This window comes from Anguilla rostrata, chromosome 7 (assembly GCF_018555375.3).
Source record: "Anguilla rostrata isolate EN2019 chromosome 7, ASM1855537v3, whole genome shotgun sequence".
Lineage (NCBI taxonomy): Eukaryota > Metazoa > Chordata > Actinopteri > Anguilliformes > Anguillidae > Anguilla > Anguilla rostrata.
The window spans coordinates 302,081-320,635 of NC_057939.1; the positions used below are offsets into that span (position 1 = coordinate 302,081).

Consider the following 18,555-nt stretch of genomic DNA (forward strand, 5'->3'; position numbering starts at 1 on the left):
GGCTAAATGATATAGTTGAATTATGTACCTGGTCGAATAACAAAAGTACAGCACGCTCTACTTACTGGACACTCATTCACTGATAAACATTTTAACTCACTGATCAAACATTCAAAGTACTGCAGTACAAAGCTCGGATATTTTGTGAAAGAGGCAATGTTTTAAAGAGAAGTGGGGCTACACATGCGTATCAGTCTGGCTCTTCATTCATGCGCTGGAAATAAAAATACATATTTACATTTCATTGGCAAATTGTTCGGTCTTCACTACAACTAACCGAATTCAACAACCTCAGTAGTAATTTCTATTGTCTATGGTAGTATGCCATAATGATATTCAAAGTTTTAAGGCACATCAATGAACCTAAACAGTAAGCAGTGGAAAGGTTCAGAAAAGCCCATTTAAAAAACGTACATTGAAGACTTGCGTAATGAATAACAAAATAACATAACAATAATAATAACAGGATTAACATTTCAACCACGATAAAATCCATTTAATGAAAGCATTGTTCCTTTATAAGAACGCCGTTTCCCGTATTTTCTTTAATAAAATGTATTGTTACAAAACTCCCGGAGCGAGTGCATGGAGGGACATTTGTCGAGGGAAAATTTTAATTCTAAGAGTGAAGTAAATTTTACAGCAAGCTATTCGGCGAGGTAATTAATACTAGCTCTACTGTGCTGCCTGCAGTGTTTCACAAAATGAACGACAGAAACCCCCAAATAATCACAGTCCGGTCCAAATGGGTTGAAAATCACAAAAATCAAAATTCCTAAGGATAGGTATGGAAGAAACAGTCCTTAAATCAAAATACCAAGAAAGGTGATCAGCTAGGTAAAATGTTGTGATCCAAACAACGTTTATTGTTCGTACGCGCAGATCGCAGTCTCTCACGAAATGGCGTCTGGTAGCCTGCCGGTGCAGGCATGTAACTACGAAGCCTATTGGACTCGCTGACGCAACCCCGCTCTTAATTCTTAATAGTCGTGTCTTAGTGGCTCCCAATTCCGCCATAAGTTCCCGTTAGTGGTTAATATATCTGTCACTTGAATGGCTATGCCCCACCTTCTGAAAGAGACATGGAAGGTAATTGGATAGTAGGAATGACAGTCAGTAGACTGCCACTCACTTAATAGCGTTTAATATACTTCGATAATTCCAGAAGAAATCCAATGTATCCAATGATTATGCAATAATAATAATAATAATAATAAATGTTTTATTTCTACAGCACCTATCCCAAATCCAAGGTCTATTTTTAAAGACCATATCAGAATAATACCGACAATATAACTATTTGCCATGGTAAAATATCTGTTGTTACTGTTGTTTACATACATGCACATTCACACACTCATATGAAAAGTCAAACCCACCCACCCACATACACACACACACACACAAACCCATGTACACAAACACACAAGCCCACACACACACATACACAAACCCACTCACCCACCCACACATACACGCACACACACAAACACAAACCCATGTACACAAACACACATATCTACTCACCTACCTGTATACACACACACACACACACACAAATAAACACGCACAAAAGCACACACAGATTATAGCATTTAAGAAAATAATTTATTTTTCATTGTGTTGAATTTGTAAAGTATATGTTGTTGCACTGTTTGCTCACTTATAGGACTACAGAAGCAGGAGAGAACTATTCTGTTTGTGAGGACTTATCTATGTTTCCCCGAGGAGAGAAGCAGGACAGAACTATTCTGTTTGTGAGGACTTATCTATGTTTCCCCGAGGAGAGAAGCAGGACAGAACTATTCTGTTTGTGAGGACTTATCTATGTTTCCCTGAGCAGTGTGCCAGCGTGCAAGGCCAACAAGATATGCATGTGATATGTTTTTTAAAATTTTTTATTTATTTAACCTTTATTTACCCAGGGTAGGTTCGCTGAGCACAGATGCTCTTTTGCAGCAACGCCCTGCTTCACACTCATACACATTCACACCTGGGAGCTGCCCAGTACAATCACAATCCTCTATTGTTGGCCACTGAGCAGCTTCACTGTGCTTGTGTGCGTGTGTGATTGTGCATGTGTTTACATGTGTGTGATTGTGTGGGTGTGTGCATGTGTGTGATAAAGCTACTCTTGGTTTGAACTCCAGTGAGCTACAATGGAGTTTAGAGAGAGAGAGAGAGATGGAGAGAGAGAAACTGCAGGCTTTAGTTCTTCATTCTCCAAGTGCAGGCGGTGTGTCTGTGGAATGGTGAGTTTCAGAGCAGCCAGTGTGCAGTGAATCCAGGTGTGCCCTGAATCCAGGTGTGCCACCCAGACAGATTCCCTCTCACCACTTCAGCCTCCGGGACAGAACACCTGCAAAAACACAGCTTGTACTGACTCTTCTGTGTGAACCCTGGTACAGTTTCACCTACCAAAACCTCCTGGTCCCTTGGGCTGTCTCACCTGTATTAAGTATCTGTCTCATCTGTGCATTTCTACATCTCCCCTTTGCGATTGTATGTCTCATCTGTGCATTTGTCTCCCCTGTGTGTTCGTTCATCTCACCTGTGTGTTTGTGTGTCTCATTTGTCTGTTTGTACGTCTCACCTGTGCGTTTGTCTCACCTGTGTGTTCGTACGTCTCACCCGTGCGGTTGTGTGTCTCACCTGTGCGGTTGTGTGTCTCACCTGTGCGTTTGTCTCACCTATGTGTTTGTACGTCTCACCTGTGCGTTTGTACGTCTCACCTGTGCGGCTGTGTGTCTCACCTGTGTGTTCTTACGTCTCACCTGTGCATTTGTCTCACCTGTGTGTTCGTACGTCTCACCTGTGCGGTTGTACGTCTCACCTGTGCGGTTGTGTGTCTCACCTGTGTGTTCTTACGTCTCACCTGTGCGTTTGTCTCACCTGTGTGTTCGTACGTCTCACCTGTGCGGTTGTGTGTCTCACCTGTGTGTTCGTAAGTCTCACCTGTGCGGTTGTGTGTCTCACCTGTGTGTTTATTTCGGTGACGAGGCAGAATGGGGTCAAAGTGGGTGGATTCAGGTGTGCGCAGAATCTCCTCCAACATGTACTGCTCCAAACTCTCCTGGGTGAGAAAGTATAATTATAGTCATATATTATATATAACTATACATACATACACTACTGCCATCACTTATTTTGCAGTCAAAGGTATTTGGTGGGACATGTTGGTCATGTACTCGCAGTGGGTCGGTTGGGGGTTTGGGGTACCTATGTAGGGGTGTGGTTGGGGGATATTGGGCTACCTGTATAGGGGTGTGGTTGGGGGGTATTGGGGTACCTGTGTGGAGGTGTGGCTAGGGGTGGGGGCATTTGCAGTACCTGTGTGGGGGTGTGATTTGGGGGCATTGGGGTAGCTGTGTGGTGGTGTGATTTGGGGGTATTGGGGTACCTGTGTGGGGGTGTGGTTTGGTGTGGGGGGTATTGGGGTACCTGTGGGGGGTGTGGCTTGGGGTGGGGGTATTTGGGGTACCTGTGTGAGGGTGTGGCTAGGGGTGGGGGTATTAGTGGTAACTGTGTGGGGGTGTGGCTAGGGGTGGGGGTATTTGCGGTACCTGTGTGGAGGTGTGGCTAGGGGTGGGGGTATTGGGGTACCTGTGTGGGGGTATGGCGAGGGGTGGGGGTATTTGGGGTACCTGTGTGGGGGTATGGCGAGGGGTGGGGGTATTTGGGGTACCTGTGTGGAGGTGTGGCTAGGGGTGGGGGTATTGGGGTACCTGTGTGGGGGTATGGCGAGGGGTGGGGGTATTTGGGGTGCCCCTCTCCTCTCTCTCCCTTCGTTGGAGGATGGCGTGTCGAGCGGTTTTGTATTCCAGAGCGAAGTCGCTGATGCTTTTGCAGAAGGTCTCCGCTCTCAGGGAGCGCACTGACTGTGGAGTGTACCCCAAATACAGCAGGAAGGAGTGGAACCTGCCGAGAGGAAGAGGAGACCATCCACCATCATCACCCTCACCATTATCTCATAATTATGACCATCACTGGTGAATAAGGGGGTTGTGGTACCTGTTGATTGGTGAATAAGGGTGTTGTGGTACCTGTTGATTGGTGAATAAGGGGGTTGTGGTGGCTGTTGATTGGGGAATAAGGGGGTTGAGGTGGCTGTTGATTGGTGAATAAGGGGGCAGTGGTGGCTGTTGATTGGTGAATAAGGGGGCGGTGGTGGCTGTTGATTGGTGAATAAGGGGCGGTGGTGGCTGGTGATTGGTGAATAAGGGGGTTGTGGTGGCTGCTGATTGGTGAATAAGGGGGTTGTGGTGGCTGTTTATTGGTGAATAAGGGGGTTGAAGTGGCTGTTGATTGGTGAATAAGGGGGTTGTGGTGGCTATTTATTGGTGAATAAGGGGGTTGTGGTGGCTGTTTATTGGTGAATAAGGGGGTTGTGGTAGTTTTTGATTGGTGAATAAGGGGGTTGTGGTAGTTTTTGATTGGTGAATAAGCGGGTTGTGGTGGCTGTTGATTGGTGAATAAGGGGGTTGTGGTGGCTGTTGATTGGTGAATAAGGGGGCGGTGGTGGCTGTTGATTGGTGAATAAGGGGGCGGTGGTGGCTGTTGATTCGGGAATAAGGGGGTTGAGGTGGCTGTTGATTGGTAAATAAGGGGGTTGTGGTGGCTGTTGATTGGTGAATAAGGGGGCGGTGGTGGCTGTTGATTGGTGAATAAGGGGGTTGAGGTACCTGTTGATGACTCGGCGATGTACAGCCTTCAGAATGCTCAGTCTCTCCTCGCTCTCTCTCAGGAAGTGAGGGAGTTTCTTTCTCAGGCTCTCCGCATGCTCCTGCCCGTCCTCCACCTGCTCCAGCAGGTTCAGCTGCTCCCAGCATGCCTTGCAGCGGGCCTGCAGCTGCGCAAGGTTTGACCCCACCTGCGAGTACTCCCACTGGGGAGGCTCGGAGAGTCTCCCACTGGGGGACTTACTGAAGGCTCCCACTGGGAGATGAGCTACTGTGAGAGCTCCCATGGGAGGAGCTACTTGAGAGGGCTCCACTGGGAGGAGCTTACTGTGAGAGGGCTCCCATGGGAGGAGCTTACTGTGAGAGGGCTCCCACTGGGGGAGGAGCTTACTGTGAGAGTACTCCCACTGGGGGAGGAGCTTACTGTGAGAGGGCTCCCACTGGGGGAGGAGCTTACTGTGAGAGGGCTCCCACTGGGGGAGGAGCTTACTGTGAGAGGGCTCCCACTGGGGGAGGAGCTTACTGTGAGAGGGCTCCCACTGGGGGAGGAGCTTAATGTGAGAGGGCTCCACTGGGAGAGCTACTTAGAGGCCACTGGGGAGGAGCTTACTGTGAGAGGGCTCCCACTGGGGGAGGAGCTTAATGTGAGAGGGCTATTGAACGGGCACTGGTGCAGCCCATGGTCTGCGCTGGCAGCCAATGAAAACGCATAAAAATATGACTCCCAGCACTACAGGCAGGTCAGAAACGGGCCCATATCGATTACTGCTGTCCAATAGAGGCCAATCAATGATGGACATTTCATCTGCCAGCCCCCATTCATTACACACACAGAAACACACACGCTCTCTCAAACCCACACACACAGAAACACACTCCCTCTCTCAAAACCACACACACAGAAACACACTCCCTCTCTCAAACCCACACACACAGAAACACACTCTCTCTCTCAAACCCACACACACAGAAACACACTCCCTCTCGCAAACCCACACACACAGAAACACACTCCCTCTCTCAAACCCACACACACAGAAACACACTCCCTCTCTCAAACCCACACACACAGAAACACACTCTCTCTCACACGCACACGCACGTGCACACGCTCACACACACATTCACACATGCACACACTCACACACACAATCACACACGCACACACACTCAAGCTCACGCACACACAGGTAAACCTACCTTGCTGGCGCGTGTGACAGCTGTGAGCTCGGAGAGCAGGTCCGAGGATTGTGGGTAGAGCTGCAGCAGCAAAGCACAGACGTGCTGAAGCAGTGGCTGCCGGCTGTGTGTGTCCTTCACCTGAGACAGCTTTCCCAGGTAACTGAGCTCGAACCCCCGTGCCTGCCCAGGGAGAGAGAGGGAGGGAGGGATGAGGGAGGGAGGGAACTGAAACAGCTCACAGTGAGCATGTCTCTGACAGAGATGGACAGGCACACCTTGCATCCGTTGAGAAAGTTGCCGATGGCTAGCACAGTTGCTAAGATACGGTGGAAGGTCTGGCTGGTGGCCAGCTGCTCCATGGCCTGCTTGAGGTGAAATAGAGGCTCTGCAATTTCCTGTCCGAGAGCAAGACAGAGACGGCAATGCAGTCTGCTGTGAACGGTGTGACAGGGTTAAACCAAAGGTAACATGAAAAGAGTCATAATATAATCTCTCCACCCCTACAACTTCTGCACCCTACAACCCTACAACCTCTGCACCCTACACCCCTACAACTGCTGCACCCTGCACCCCTACAGCTTCTGCACCCTACACCCCTACAACTTCTGCACCCTACACCCCTACAACCTCTGCACCCTACACCCCTACAACCTCTGCACCCTACACCCCTACAACCTCTGCACCCTACACCCCTACAACCTCTGCACCCTACACCCCTACAACTTCTGCACCCTACACCCCTACAACCTCTAATCCTTACACCCCTACAACCTCTAATCCTTACACCCCTATAACGTCTAATCCCTACACCCCTATAACGTCTAATCCCTACACCGCTGCAACCTCTAATCCCTACACCCCTATAACCTCTAATCCCTACACCCCAACAATCCTACAACCTCTAATTTCTACACCCTACACCCCTACAACGTCTAATCCCTACACCCCTATAAACTCTATTGCCTACAACCTCTAAATCCTACACCCCTATAACCTCTATGCCCTACAAACTCTACAACCTCCAAATCCTACACCCCTACACCACTACAACCTCTAAACCCTACACCCCTACAACTTCTGCTCCCTACACCCATACAACCTCTAATCCCTACACCACTACAAGCTCTAAACCCTACACCCCTACAACTTCTGCACCCTACACCCCTACAACCTCTAATCCCTACACCACTACAAGCTCTAAACCCTACACCCCTACAACTTCTGCACCCTACACCCCTACAACCTCTAATCCCTACACCACTACAAGCTCTAAACCCTACACACCTACAACTTCTGCACCCTACACCCCTACAACATCTAAACCCTGCACCCCTACAACTTCTGTAACCCTACACCCCTATAACCTCTATGCCCTACAACCTCTAATCCCTACACCCATTTATACTCTATACCCTACACCCCTATATAATCTACAGCCTACGCTCCTACACCCCCATAACATCTACACTCTACACCCATTTAATATCTACATCCCTTTAACTTCTTTAGGCTGCCTCTTACTCTTTCAAGTGTGTCATAGTCTAAAGCAAAGGCCCAGAGCTGAAGCCTTGGTCTCAGGTGAGGGATGGCTCCCAGCGTGGTGAGACAGAGCTCAGCCGGGGCCAATGGTGAGCCTGGAGACTGGGCCTGGGCCTCCTGGATGAGGCACAGCTCCTCCTGACTGGGCACCAGAGTCTGTAGCTTCTACAGAGGGAAGGAAGAACATGGAGGTCTGAAGGCCAGTAAGTAAAGTCTTACATTATATATTGGCCAGTCTGTCAGTCACACAGGGAAGCTAACTCTATTGGTCAGTAGTTTGGTCACTCAGTAAAGTTCTACATTATTGGCCAGTCTGTCAGTCACACAGGGAAGTCTAACTCTTTTTGTCCATAGGTTGGTCACTCAGTAAAGTCTTACATTATTGGCCAGTAGGTCTGTCACTCAGTGTAATTCTGACTCTATTGGCCAGGTGGCCAAGAGCATGGGAAGCTCATTGGTTAGTGACACCGACAGTGATTAGTAGTGACTCCTGTCTGTGTGGGCAGGTTTAGGTGGGGCCACCTGACCTGCAGGTCCTCCCGGTCCAGCACACAGCAGTCCATGCTCAGGATGGCGGGGGGCAGCAGGTGAGGGGGGGGCAGGCTGCTGAGGGTGATGGTGATGATGTTACTGCGCTTTACCGTCAACACAGAGATATAGTGCTGTCTCTGAGAGAGAGAAAGAACACGCACTGACCGCACACTACAGTACATAAACACTGCACTGAGAGAGATTAACACTCACTGAACACTACAGTACATTAACACTGCACTGAGAGAGATTAACACTGACTGAACACTACAGAGTATTAACACTGCACTGAGAGAGATTAACACTGACTGAACACTACAGAGTATTAACACTGCACTGAGAGAGATTAGCACTCACTGAACACTACAGTACATTAACACTGCACTGAGAGAGATTAACACTGACTGAACACTACAGAGTATTAACACTGCACTGAGAGAGATTAACACTGACTGAACACTACAGAGTATTAACACTGCACTGAGAGAGATTAGCACTGACTGCACACTACAGTATATTAACACTGCACTGAGAGAGATTAGCACTGACTGAACACTACAGAGTATTAACACTGCACTGAGAGAGATTAGCACTGACTGAACACTACAGAGTATTAACACTGCACTGAGAGAGATTAGCACTGACTGAACACTACAGAGTATTAACACTGCACTGAGAGAGATTAACACTGACTGAACACTACAGAGTATTAACACTGCACTGAGAGAGATTAGCACTGACTGCACACTACAGTATATTAACACTGCACTGAGAGAGATTAGCACTGACTGAACACTACAGAGTATTAACACTGCACTGAGAGAGATTAGCACTGACTGAACACTACAGAGTATTAACACTGCACTGAGAGAGATTAGCACTGACTGAACACTACAGAGTATTAACACTGCACTGAGAGAAATTAGCACTGACTGAACACTACAGAGTATTAACACTGCACTGAGAGAGATTAACACTGACTGAACACTACAGAGTATTAACACTGCACTGAGAGAGATTAGCACTGACTGAACACTACACAGTATTAACACTGCATTGAGAGAGATTAGCACTGACTGAACACTACAGAGTATTAACACTGCACTGAGAGAGATTAGCACTGCCTGCACACTACAGTACATTAAAACTGCACTGAGAGAGATTAGCACTGACTGAACACTACAGAGTATTAACACTGCACTGAGAGAGATTAACACTGACTGAACACTACAGAGTATTAACACTGCACTGAGAGAGATTAGCACTGACTGAACACTACAGAGTATTAACACTGCACTGAGAGAGATTAGCACTGACTGAACACTACAGAGTATTAACACTGCACTGAGAGATTAGCACTGACTGACTGAACACCGCAGTACATTAACACTGCACTGAGAGAAATTAGCTCTAACTGACTAAACACTACAGTACATTAACACTGCACTGAGGAAGCTGACTGACTGAACACTACCGAACATTAACACTGCACTGAGAGAGGGTTAATGCAGTATATACACACTGCACTGAGAAAGCTGACTGACTGAACACTACAGAACATTAACACTGCACTGAGAGAGAGGGTTAATACAGTATATACACACTGCACTGAGAGAGAGGGTTCATACAGTATATACACTCTGCACTAGAGAGGGTTAATACAGTTTATACACACTGCACACTACAGTATGGCAGACTCACCCTCCTTGCCCCCTCCACACTGAGGGTATTGTTTTTGCTCTCAAAAAGGTGCTCCAGGTTTTGGGTGTCAAGCTCCACGGGTTCAAGCCCCGCCCAGATTGTTTGGGGTCCAAAGTGTCCAATGCGAGGGAGGAGGGGCAGGTGGTGCAGCGCCCTCCAGTGGAGCCGGAGAGTACGGCTGGTGGGCGGGGCAGGGCGTGGCGGGGCGGGTGGAGGGGGCGGAGCAGGTGGAGGAGGAGGAGCTGATTTTGGAAAGTCCTGAGAGGACAGGGCCCTGTTCTCCTCTGCGCTGTCCAGGCCCAGGTCCTCCTCGTCCCACAGGTCTGAGAAGTCCAAGGTGTTTAGGCAGAGCCGGGGTGTGGGGCTGAAGAAGGAGGGCCAGAGTTCGTCAAGTCCCAGAGGGAGGGGCCTCTCAGCGTCGGCTTGTTTCATTGGCTCTCCCGCTCCACGTCAATTCTGTGACTGGCTGGTGGTCTTGTCTTCATCTCATCATCATCATCATGCTCCTGTTGCTGCCTCACCACATCATATCCACATCTACCCGTATGTCTGTGTATCTTTCCCTCTGTATCTGCAGTATTTCTGTGAGTGCAGGTTCTCTCACTGGATGCAGGTTCTCTTGCTGGATGCAGGTTCTCTTGCTGGATGCAGGTTCTCTCACTGGATGCAGGTTCTCTCTGTGAGCACAGGTTCTCTCACTGGATGCAGGTTCTCTCTGTGAGCACAGGTTCTCTCACTGGATGCAGGTTCTCTCTGTGAGCACAGGTTCTCTCACTGGATGCAGGTTCTCTCTGTGAGCACAGGTTCTCTTGTTGAATGCAGAGTATCTCACTGAATGGAGGGTATCTCGCTGGATGGAGGGTATCTCGCTGGATGCAGATTCTCTCACTGAATGCAGGGTATCTCTGTGTGGCTGTGCTTCAGTTTGAATTGTTTGTGTTGCACCCTTTCCCTTAATCTCATTATCACTTCCTCATCTCCTGTTTATATTACAGCCTGTTTACACAAAACCACCGATAGAAATCCCTCCCCACCCCTCTCTGTCACTCCCTCTGCTTACTAACATTTTACTTTTTCAATTTTGCAGTCATATTTCTTTCTGAGTTAAGTGGCATGCAAAAATTAATGCAGTTTCTTGAAGTTAGTATCAGGGTAAAACCTGTGTGAAATATGTATTCAAAACACTAGATGCTACTAAAAATTGTAAACACTGGATTTTTAAAAACATGAGATGCTGCTAAAATGTGCCTTAAGGTATTGCAACAAAACAAACCCATAACAAAACGTACAATCATGTGAAAGAGTACTGTGAAAATATAAAGGTGTGTTAACTACTCATAATTAATAACTGACCAATAATGTCTCAGTAATCAGAAAGAATTTGACCCAGGTCTGAATAAGGTATTACTGTGTGTGTGTGTGGGCATGTATTACTATCTTTGTGAGAACCAAATGTCCCCACAAGGATAAAAAGATGAAGAAAATTACACAAGGTGGGGACCTTTTGCTGGTCCCCACAAGTTCAAGAGGCTGTTTTAGGGTTAAGACTGAGGGTTAGGGTTAGAATTAAGTTAAGGTTAGGGTTAAGGTTAGGGTTAGAATTAGGTTAAGGTTAGGGTTAAGGTTAGGGTTAGAATTAAGTTAAGGTTAGGGTTAAGGTTAGGGTTAGAATTAAGTTAAGGTTAGGGTTAAGGTTAGGGTTAGAATTAAGTTAAGGTTAGGGTTAGAATTAGGTTAAGGTTAGGGTTAGAATTAGGTTAAGGTTAGGGTTAGAATTAAGTTAAGGTTAGGGTTAAGGTTAGGGTTAGAATTAAGTTAAGGTTAGGGTTAGGCATGTAGTGGCTGGGGTTAGGGTTAGGGGTTACGGAACGAATGTAAGTCAATGGAAAGTCCTCACAAGTATAGCAATACAAACATGCATGTGTGTGTGTGAGTGTATGTGTGTGTGTGTGTGTGTGAGTGTGTGTGTGCGTATGCATGTGCCTGTGTGAGTATGTGTGTGTGTGCTCTGTACTTCACTTATTTCCACATTGGTGGAATGCATATATAGGTTTTGACCCTACTGAAGTTCTCTATGACTGGGTTAGCTTGCTTTAGTGATGCAGCACCTCCACTCGCTGGTCTGGGGATGTTGTTCGCCATTGGTCATATTAATTAGGCGACCGCATGTATACGTTCCTACGTTCTAAGTCGCTCTGGGTAAGGGCATATGTTAATGAATGTAAGATAATGCCTTTTAAGAATGTATTAACATTTAGTCATACATGACCTAAGAACATGAAGTAGTGACCTGTGCGTTTAATGTGTTTTCATGTTGCGATTTTTAACCGGGCTGCACAAGTTTCTCCTCTGCATGTCTGATTGTGCGGTCTGTCTCCGTCTGAACATCTCCAGACTTCCGTTTGTTTGAATTTGGGCTCATGGGACCTCCATAATTACCGCCCATTAACGCTAACTGAGGAAAGTCCCGGTCTGTCGCTTGGAACGGGGGAAAAACTGAATTCCTGTCAAATCGTTCATATTCTCAAGCGCCAGTATAGTTGTTTGTATTACATAAAATCGTGTCGCCAAAAAATAGCGTAGTATACGCGAATTAAAGAATAAAGCAGAATTTCTCTGTTCGAGACTGGCACTGATCCCATTTCAAGGTTAAGTTTAAATATTTATTCAGGACGACGTTGCATCGAAACTGATGGTGCCGTAGGTTTCTAATTTCACCTGCGTGGAATCGCATGTTTGAAACTCTCCTGATTACATGAGACCCCGATGTGCTGTAGTAATTGGCGGCCAGATTATCGGCCAGGTCCCCGAATAACTGGACAGTCCATTCCCAACGCGACACAAAGCGCCCTACATGTGTAAACTGGCACACTGCTCCCCTCGATTATGATTGGTCATGATTTGTCATCATCTATCTAATCATACCTTCGGAAGAAGACATCGGGTGTGTCCCGCCTTTGAAACCGCCTCTTTTTATTTTGAGAACCGCGATTGCTGTATGTGGTTGTCTTTCCGCCCTTTAGCAGATTTATGACTGGTGCGTAGAAACATCAGAACCCTGGCCCACCCCGGCGGTCCGTAAGCCCCCGCGGATTGTTTTGGAATTTAGTAGGTGGTAGGCGCGCCCCCGATGCTTGCGCTGACAGTGTCAGTGAGCGCTCGAGTGCTGGCGCTCATAGCTGATGACAATGTCAATTATTTTAGGCACTTTGTGAGCTTCCATTTTAGTAGCCCGTGGGAATTTTTTTTACAGCTATGTAGCCTATGTCAGTCATACAGAAGACAGTCTATAGTTATAAGGATTTTCAGAGGAAAATATTTTGGAGCAATGGTAGGCTACGTTAAAAATTCTTCAAACATCACACGGAGTTTTAACCACGATGTAAAGTTAAAGGAAGCCTATTTGCGGAACAACTGCTATGTAAAAATCCGCTAGTAAGACGTTTCATATTATTGTACATCGGTAATGCTTAATTTTTGACTGAGTAACGATGGTTGGGGTAACATTGCTTTGATATTACATAAAACCGTATGAGACGATTCGGAATTCTGTTGTACCAGTGCAGATGCAGTCATGAAGGTAACCCATATTTAGTTTGTTTTAGACTGAACATCTGGTTTAATTGTAGAAAATGCCAAAGATGTTTTCTGTCCTTCTGTCGAAAATGTTGTCACGCAATGAATATTTGTGCTGGCTTATTACGGAATTTAAGATTAAACCAGCTGCCGAGAAGACAAAAAACGGGCTACAACAATATACACCACTTGCCTATGATTGCTTTTCTCCCATCCATTTGGCTGCCTGACTCTGACATGGCAAGAGAGTATTCTTTATGCGTTAAACGATAAGTTTCAAAATGTTTGCATTATGACATGATTATATAGGCTATATTTCAACCAAACATCTTTCCCTTATTTTCTAAGTGACGTCATTCGCATTCATATTTACATAACAACTTAAAACATTCGTGTAGCGCGTGAGCGACAGAAGAGGGTGAGATGTGGTGACAGAGAACGCGTTTTCTCGCTCTTTCTTACGAAGGCGTTTCTCCAGAGGACCGAGATCCGCGGCTTTGCGGGAACAGCAGGTGGATGAAGCCAGGCGACTCAGATCCCAGTGCGCCCTTTCCCACCGGCGAAAGCTCTGCGCGTGACTGCGAGGTACAGCACTTGGTGCTTGTGTGTCATCGCTTCTGTAACACAACAGTCTGACAGTGCTCCGCTGCAGAGCCATTTTGTTAAAATTCTATTTGCAGCTACATACCTGTTATCCCGATCAAGTAACAACTGTGTCCTGTCTCCCAAGTTCATTCTTTACCCCACCTCTCTCTCTCACACACACACACACAAACTGCAGACAAGTGTGTAAATTAACCCTCTCAGTGCTGTGATAATGTACTGTAGTGTGTATATACTGCATTAACCCTCTCTCTCAGTGCAGTGTTAATGTACTGTAGTGTGCTGTGTGTATATAATGTATTAACCCTCTCTCAGTGCTGTGTGTATATAATGTATTAACCCTCTCTCAGTGCTGTGTGTATATAATGTATTAACCCTCTCTCAGTGCAGTGTGTATATACTGTATTAACCCTCTCTCAGTGCAGTGTTAATGTAATGTAGTGTGCAGTGTGTATATTACATTACATTACATTACATTACAGGCATTTAGCAGACGCTCGTATCCAGAGCGACTTACACAACTTTTTACATAGCATTTTTACATTGTATCCATTTATACAGCTGGATATATACTGAAGCAATTTTGGTTAAGTACCTTGCTCAACGGCAGTGTCCTATCCGGGAATCGAACCTGCAACCTTTTGGTTACAAGCCCAGTTCCTTACCCACTGTGCTACACTCCGTCCTGTATATGCTGTATTATCCCTCAATGCAATGCTAATGTACTGTATTGTGCTGTATTTACTGTATTGGCTCGCTCTCTCTTTCTCTGGTAGGTGGAGGGTGTGGATGGTGTTGATATGAGCAGGGTGTGTGTGTGTAGTCAGGGCAAGGAGTGTGTGTATGAGCAGGGTTGGTGCTTACACTGCTGTGGCCCCCATTCTCTGAGGGTGAGTCTGTCTTATAGCACCCCCTGTCACTGTAGTAGAGTATATTAGTGCTGTGTTAGCGCTCCCTATCACTGTAGTAGAGTATATTAGTGCTGTGTTAGCACCCCCTGTCACTGTAGTAGAGTATATTAGTGCTGTGTTAGCGCTCCCTGTCACTGTAGTAGAGTATATTAGTGCTGTGTTACCATCCCCTGTCACTGTAGTAGAGTATATTAGTGCTGTGTTACCATCCCCTGTCACTGTAGTAGAGTATATTAGTGCTGTGTTACCATCCCCTGTCACTGTAGTAGAGTATATTAGTGCTGTGTTAGTGCTCCCTGTCACTGTAGTAGAGTATATTAGTGCTGTGTTAGTGCTCCCTGTCACTGTAGTAGAGTATATTAGTGCTGTGTTACCATCCCCTGTCACTGTAGTAGAGTATATTAGTGCTGTGTTAGTGCTCCCTGTCACTGTAGTAGAGTATATTAGTGGTGTATTAGTGCTCCCTGTCACTGTAGTAGAGTATATTAGTGCTGTGTTAGTGCTCCCTGTCACTGTAGTAGAGTATATTAGTGCTGTGTTAGTGCTCCCTGTCACTGTAGTAGAGTATATTAGTGCTGTGTTAGTGCTCCCTGTCACTGTAGTAGAGTATATTAGTGCTGTGTTACCATCCCCTGTCACTGTAGTAGAGTATATTAGTGCTGTGTTAGTGCTCCCTGTCACTGTAGTAGAGTATATTAGTGCTGTGTTACCATCCCCTGTCACTGTAGTAGAGTATATTAGTGCTGTGTTACCATCCCCTGTCACTGTAGTAGAGTATATTAGTGCTGTGTTACCATCCCCTGTCACTGTAGTAGAGTATATTAGTGCTGTGTTAGCGCTCCCTATCACTGTAGTAGAGTATATTAGTGCTGTGTTAGCATCCCCTGTCACTGTAGTAGAGTATATTAGTGCTGTGTTAGCGCTCCCTGTCACTGTAGTAGAGTATATTAGTGCTGTGTTAGCGCTCCCTGTCACTGTAGTAGAGTATATTAGTGCTGTGTTAGCATCCCCTGTCACTGTAGTAGAGTATATTAGTGCTGTGTTAGCGCTCCCTGTCACTGTAGTAGAGTATATTAGTGCTGTGTTAGCATCCCCTGTCACTGTAGTAGAGTATATTAGTGCTGTGTTAGTGCTCCCTGTCACTGTACACAGCACTAATATACTCTACATTCCCCTACAGGAGGAGTGTCTGCTTTCAGACCCACAGGGAGACAGTGATGCTGATGCTGATATAGAGGACACAGACAACAGGTACCTTATATGCTGTGTGTTACAATACAATGTACATTGTGCACCATATGAATACACAATACACATTAATTATACACTATACACACACACTGTGCACTATATGCACACAATACACATAGACTATACACCATACATATACAAAATGCACCATATAAACATTCACAATAAACTTTACAAACACCATACATATATTCTATACACAATACACCATACACATATGCTATAATACACCATACGCACAAACAATTAACTGTAATTTACTATTTACACATGCTGTACAATCTGTTGCATTATGCACATACACCCCATTATTGTACACACATTAGCTTACATACACACAATTCACAAATCGCACACAGTGCACACATGTTCCGGTAAACACATGCAGGACTGTCTGTCTTTGTGCTGTGATTGGCCCAGACTGCAGGGGGGCAGCCCTCTCCAGCGAATGAGCTCTCGGCTTTCTTTGTGCTGTGATTGGCGCAGACTGCAGGGGGGCAGCCCTCTTCAGCGAATGAGCTCTCGGCTTTCTTTGTGCTGTGATTGGCCCAGGCTGCAGGGGGGTAGCCCTCTCCAGCGAATGAGCTCTCGGAGGCGGCGGCGGCAGCGATTAGCACGGCCGGACACCACAGAGAGTGAGGATGATGGGGGGCGGAGCCACAGAACCCATCGCTGGAGTCTCCGCCTCAGCCCTCACCGCACCCACAACCGCACTATCCTGGAGGTGCTATTACACACCTACTACACATCTATAACTAATCTATTACACATCTACTACACACCTATAACTAATCTATTACACAGGTACTACACACCTACAATTAATCCATTACACACCTACTACACACCTCTAACTAATCTATTACACACCTACTCCACACCCATAACTAATCTATTACAAACCTACTACACACCTACTCTCTCTCTTTCCCTCTCTCTCAGGAAAGTGTATCTCAGGTGAGACCATTGGTTCTGTGTCGACCCTGTGGAAGGACACTACATGGAGCCCCGACTGAAGACCCCAGAAGCAGGGTGTGGCACAGGGTGTGGTCAGGGGTGTGGTCAATGCCCATGTGGCCTCTCCTCCTCATCATGCCTCTGTCTGTCATCATCATCCTCATGGTTTTGCTGTTGCCTCAGACTGACATCTGACACCCTGCTTTAGCCTATAAACTCTGTCCCCTCACCTGTAAACTCTGCCCCCTCACCTATAAACTCTGTCCCCTCACCTGTAAACTCTGCCCCCTCACCTATAAACTCTGCCCCCTCACCTATAAACTCTGCCCCCTCACCTGTAAACTCTGTCCCCCTCACCTATAAACTCTGCCCCCTTCACCTATAAACTCTGCCCCCCCATCTGTAAATTCTGCCCCCTCACCTGTAAACTCTGCCCCCTTCACCTATAAACTCTGCCCCCCACCTGTAAACTCTGCCCCTTCACCTATAAACTCTGCCCCCCCACCTGTAAACTCTGTCCCCCTCACCTATAAACTCTGCCCCTTCACCTATAAACTCTGCCCCCCCCACCTGTAAACTCTGTCCCCCACCTGTGTGCATATGAAGCACACTTGTCATTACTGTAATGCACATGTGCACTGGCCCTGTACATACTGTTTAACCCCAAACCTTGGATATCACTGTAAACTAGGGTTTCTCTATACTGTTAAATAACTGTAAAGGTTGCAATATTGAAAATGAAAATAATTTATAGTGAGATGCATTACATGGCCAAAAGTATGTGGACACCTGACATCCAACATCTCATCCAAAATTATGGGCATTAACATGGAGTTGGTCAACCCTTTGCTGTTAAAACAACCTCCACTCTTCTGTGAAGACTTTATACTTGATGTTGGAGCATTGCTGCAGGGATATGTTACCATTAAGCCAAAAGAGCATTTCGGGCACTGATTGGGTGATTTGGCCTGGCTCACAGTTGGCTTTCCGATTGATCCCAAAGGTGTTGGATGGGGTTGAGGTCAGGGCTCTGTGCAGGCCAGTATAGTTCTTCCACACTCGACAAAACCATTTCTATATGAACCTCACTGTGTGTTCAGGGCATTGTCATGCTGAAACAGGAAAAGGCCTTCCCCAAACTGTTGGTGAAGCATAGAATCATCTACAATGTGATTGTATGCTGAAGCAGTAAGATTTGCCTTCACTGGGACAAGGGGCCTAGCCCAAGCCATGACAAACAGCCCCAGACCAAGGGGTGTCCAGATACTTTTGGTCACATAGTGTATAATTGGCTTAGATGTAATATATAATGCAGAATATCTCACAAATATACTACATGTCTATAAATGAAAAAGATGGATCTCTCAGGTAAATATAGTTATGTTTGTAGTGGTTGATTAGACTCTATCATTCCTCAGTAAAAATGCTTTTGATTTAAAACATGACTCTCTCTCCCCCCCCCCCCCCCCCATGCAAACACACATATGCACAATGCACAAACACTGAAACCAAGTCTGTGTATTTTATCTAATATCAGTGCCAGTTTGTTTAAATTAATTCTAAATTTATTAGGCAATTTCAACACCAATCTTTTACATTAAAGGAAATTTAGTCTATTAACTTCA

The 18,555-nt window shown here is 46.2% G+C and overlaps 3 protein-coding genes across 14 annotated transcripts in view; 2 read left to right on the forward strand and 1 right to left on the reverse strand.

The window, feature by feature from the left end:
* The window catches only part of LOC135258686 (serine/threonine-protein kinase 3-like), a 136,485-nt gene that overhangs the window by 58,386 nt on the left and 59,544 nt on the right, over nucleotides 1-18,555 (forward strand). The gene's annotated exons all lie outside the window — the stretch shown is intronic.
* si:ch211-63p21.2 (FH1/FH2 domain-containing protein 1) lies at nucleotides 1,587-12,738 on the reverse strand. 2 transcript variants are annotated; one of them, XM_064342138.1, is made up of 9 exons: nucleotides 9,633-12,738; nucleotides 7,928-8,068; nucleotides 7,383-7,565; nucleotides 6,137-6,256; nucleotides 5,880-6,041; nucleotides 4,683-4,885; nucleotides 3,726-3,918; nucleotides 2,977-3,073; nucleotides 1,587-2,359 (listed from the first exon to the last, which is right to left on the reverse strand). In XM_064342138.1, the coding sequence occupies exons 1-9, from the start codon at nucleotides 10,062-10,064 to the stop codon at nucleotides 2,331-2,333; spliced, it is 1,560 nt and encodes a 519-aa protein (XP_064198208.1). In that variant the 5' UTR covers nucleotides 10,065-12,738; the 3' UTR covers nucleotides 1,587-2,330. The 2 variants fall into 2 exon arrangements, with proteins under 2 accessions (XP_064198208.1, XP_064198209.1); XM_064342139.1 differs by lacking the exon at nucleotides 3,726-3,918.
* Nucleotides 12,779-18,370, forward strand: si:ch211-63p21.1 (uncharacterized). 3 transcript variants are annotated; one of them, XM_064342140.1, is made up of 6 exons: nucleotides 12,779-12,963; nucleotides 13,675-13,793; nucleotides 14,588-14,701; nucleotides 15,903-15,973; nucleotides 16,526-16,697; nucleotides 16,916-18,370. In XM_064342140.1, exons 1-6 carry the CDS (start codon nucleotides 12,897-12,899, stop codon nucleotides 17,123-17,125), a joined length of 753 nt encoding a protein of 250 aa, XP_064198210.1. In that variant the 5' UTR covers nucleotides 12,779-12,896; the 3' UTR covers nucleotides 17,126-18,370. The 3 variants fall into 3 exon arrangements, with proteins under 3 accessions (XP_064198210.1, XP_064198212.1, XP_064198211.1); XM_064342141.1 differs by lacking the exon at nucleotides 12,779-12,963 and adding an exon at nucleotides 13,053-13,212; XM_064342142.1 differs by lacking the exon at nucleotides 14,588-14,701.

Excerpts from the sequence above, each read along its gene's own strand:
- si:ch211-63p21.1 (XM_064342140.1), top strand. The coding sequence starts at position 12,897 with ATGTCAGTCATACAGAAGACAGTCTATAGTTATAAGGATTTTCAGAGG. Across the intron at positions 12,964-13,674 it reads GAAAATATTTTGGAGCAATG|GCGTTTCTCCAGAGGACCGA; the intron begins GTAGGCTACGTT and ends TTTCTTACGAAG. Across the intron at positions 14,702-15,902 it reads GTGGCCCCCATTCTCTGAGG|GAGGAGTGTCTGCTTTCAGA; the intron begins GTGAGTCTGTCT and ends ATTCCCCTACAG.
- si:ch211-63p21.2 (XM_064342138.1), bottom strand. The coding sequence starts at position 10,064 with ATGAAACAAGCCGACGCTGAGAGGCCCCTCCCTCTGGGACTTGACGAA. Across the intron at positions 8,069-9,632 it reads GTGTGGAGGGGGCAAGGAGG|AGACAGCACTATATCTCTGT; the intron begins GTGAGTCTGCCA and ends TCTCTCTCTCAG. Across the intron at positions 2,360-2,976 it reads TCACCGAAATAAACACACAG|GTGTTCTGTCCCGGAGGCTG; the intron begins GTGAGACACACA and ends GTGTTTTTGCAG.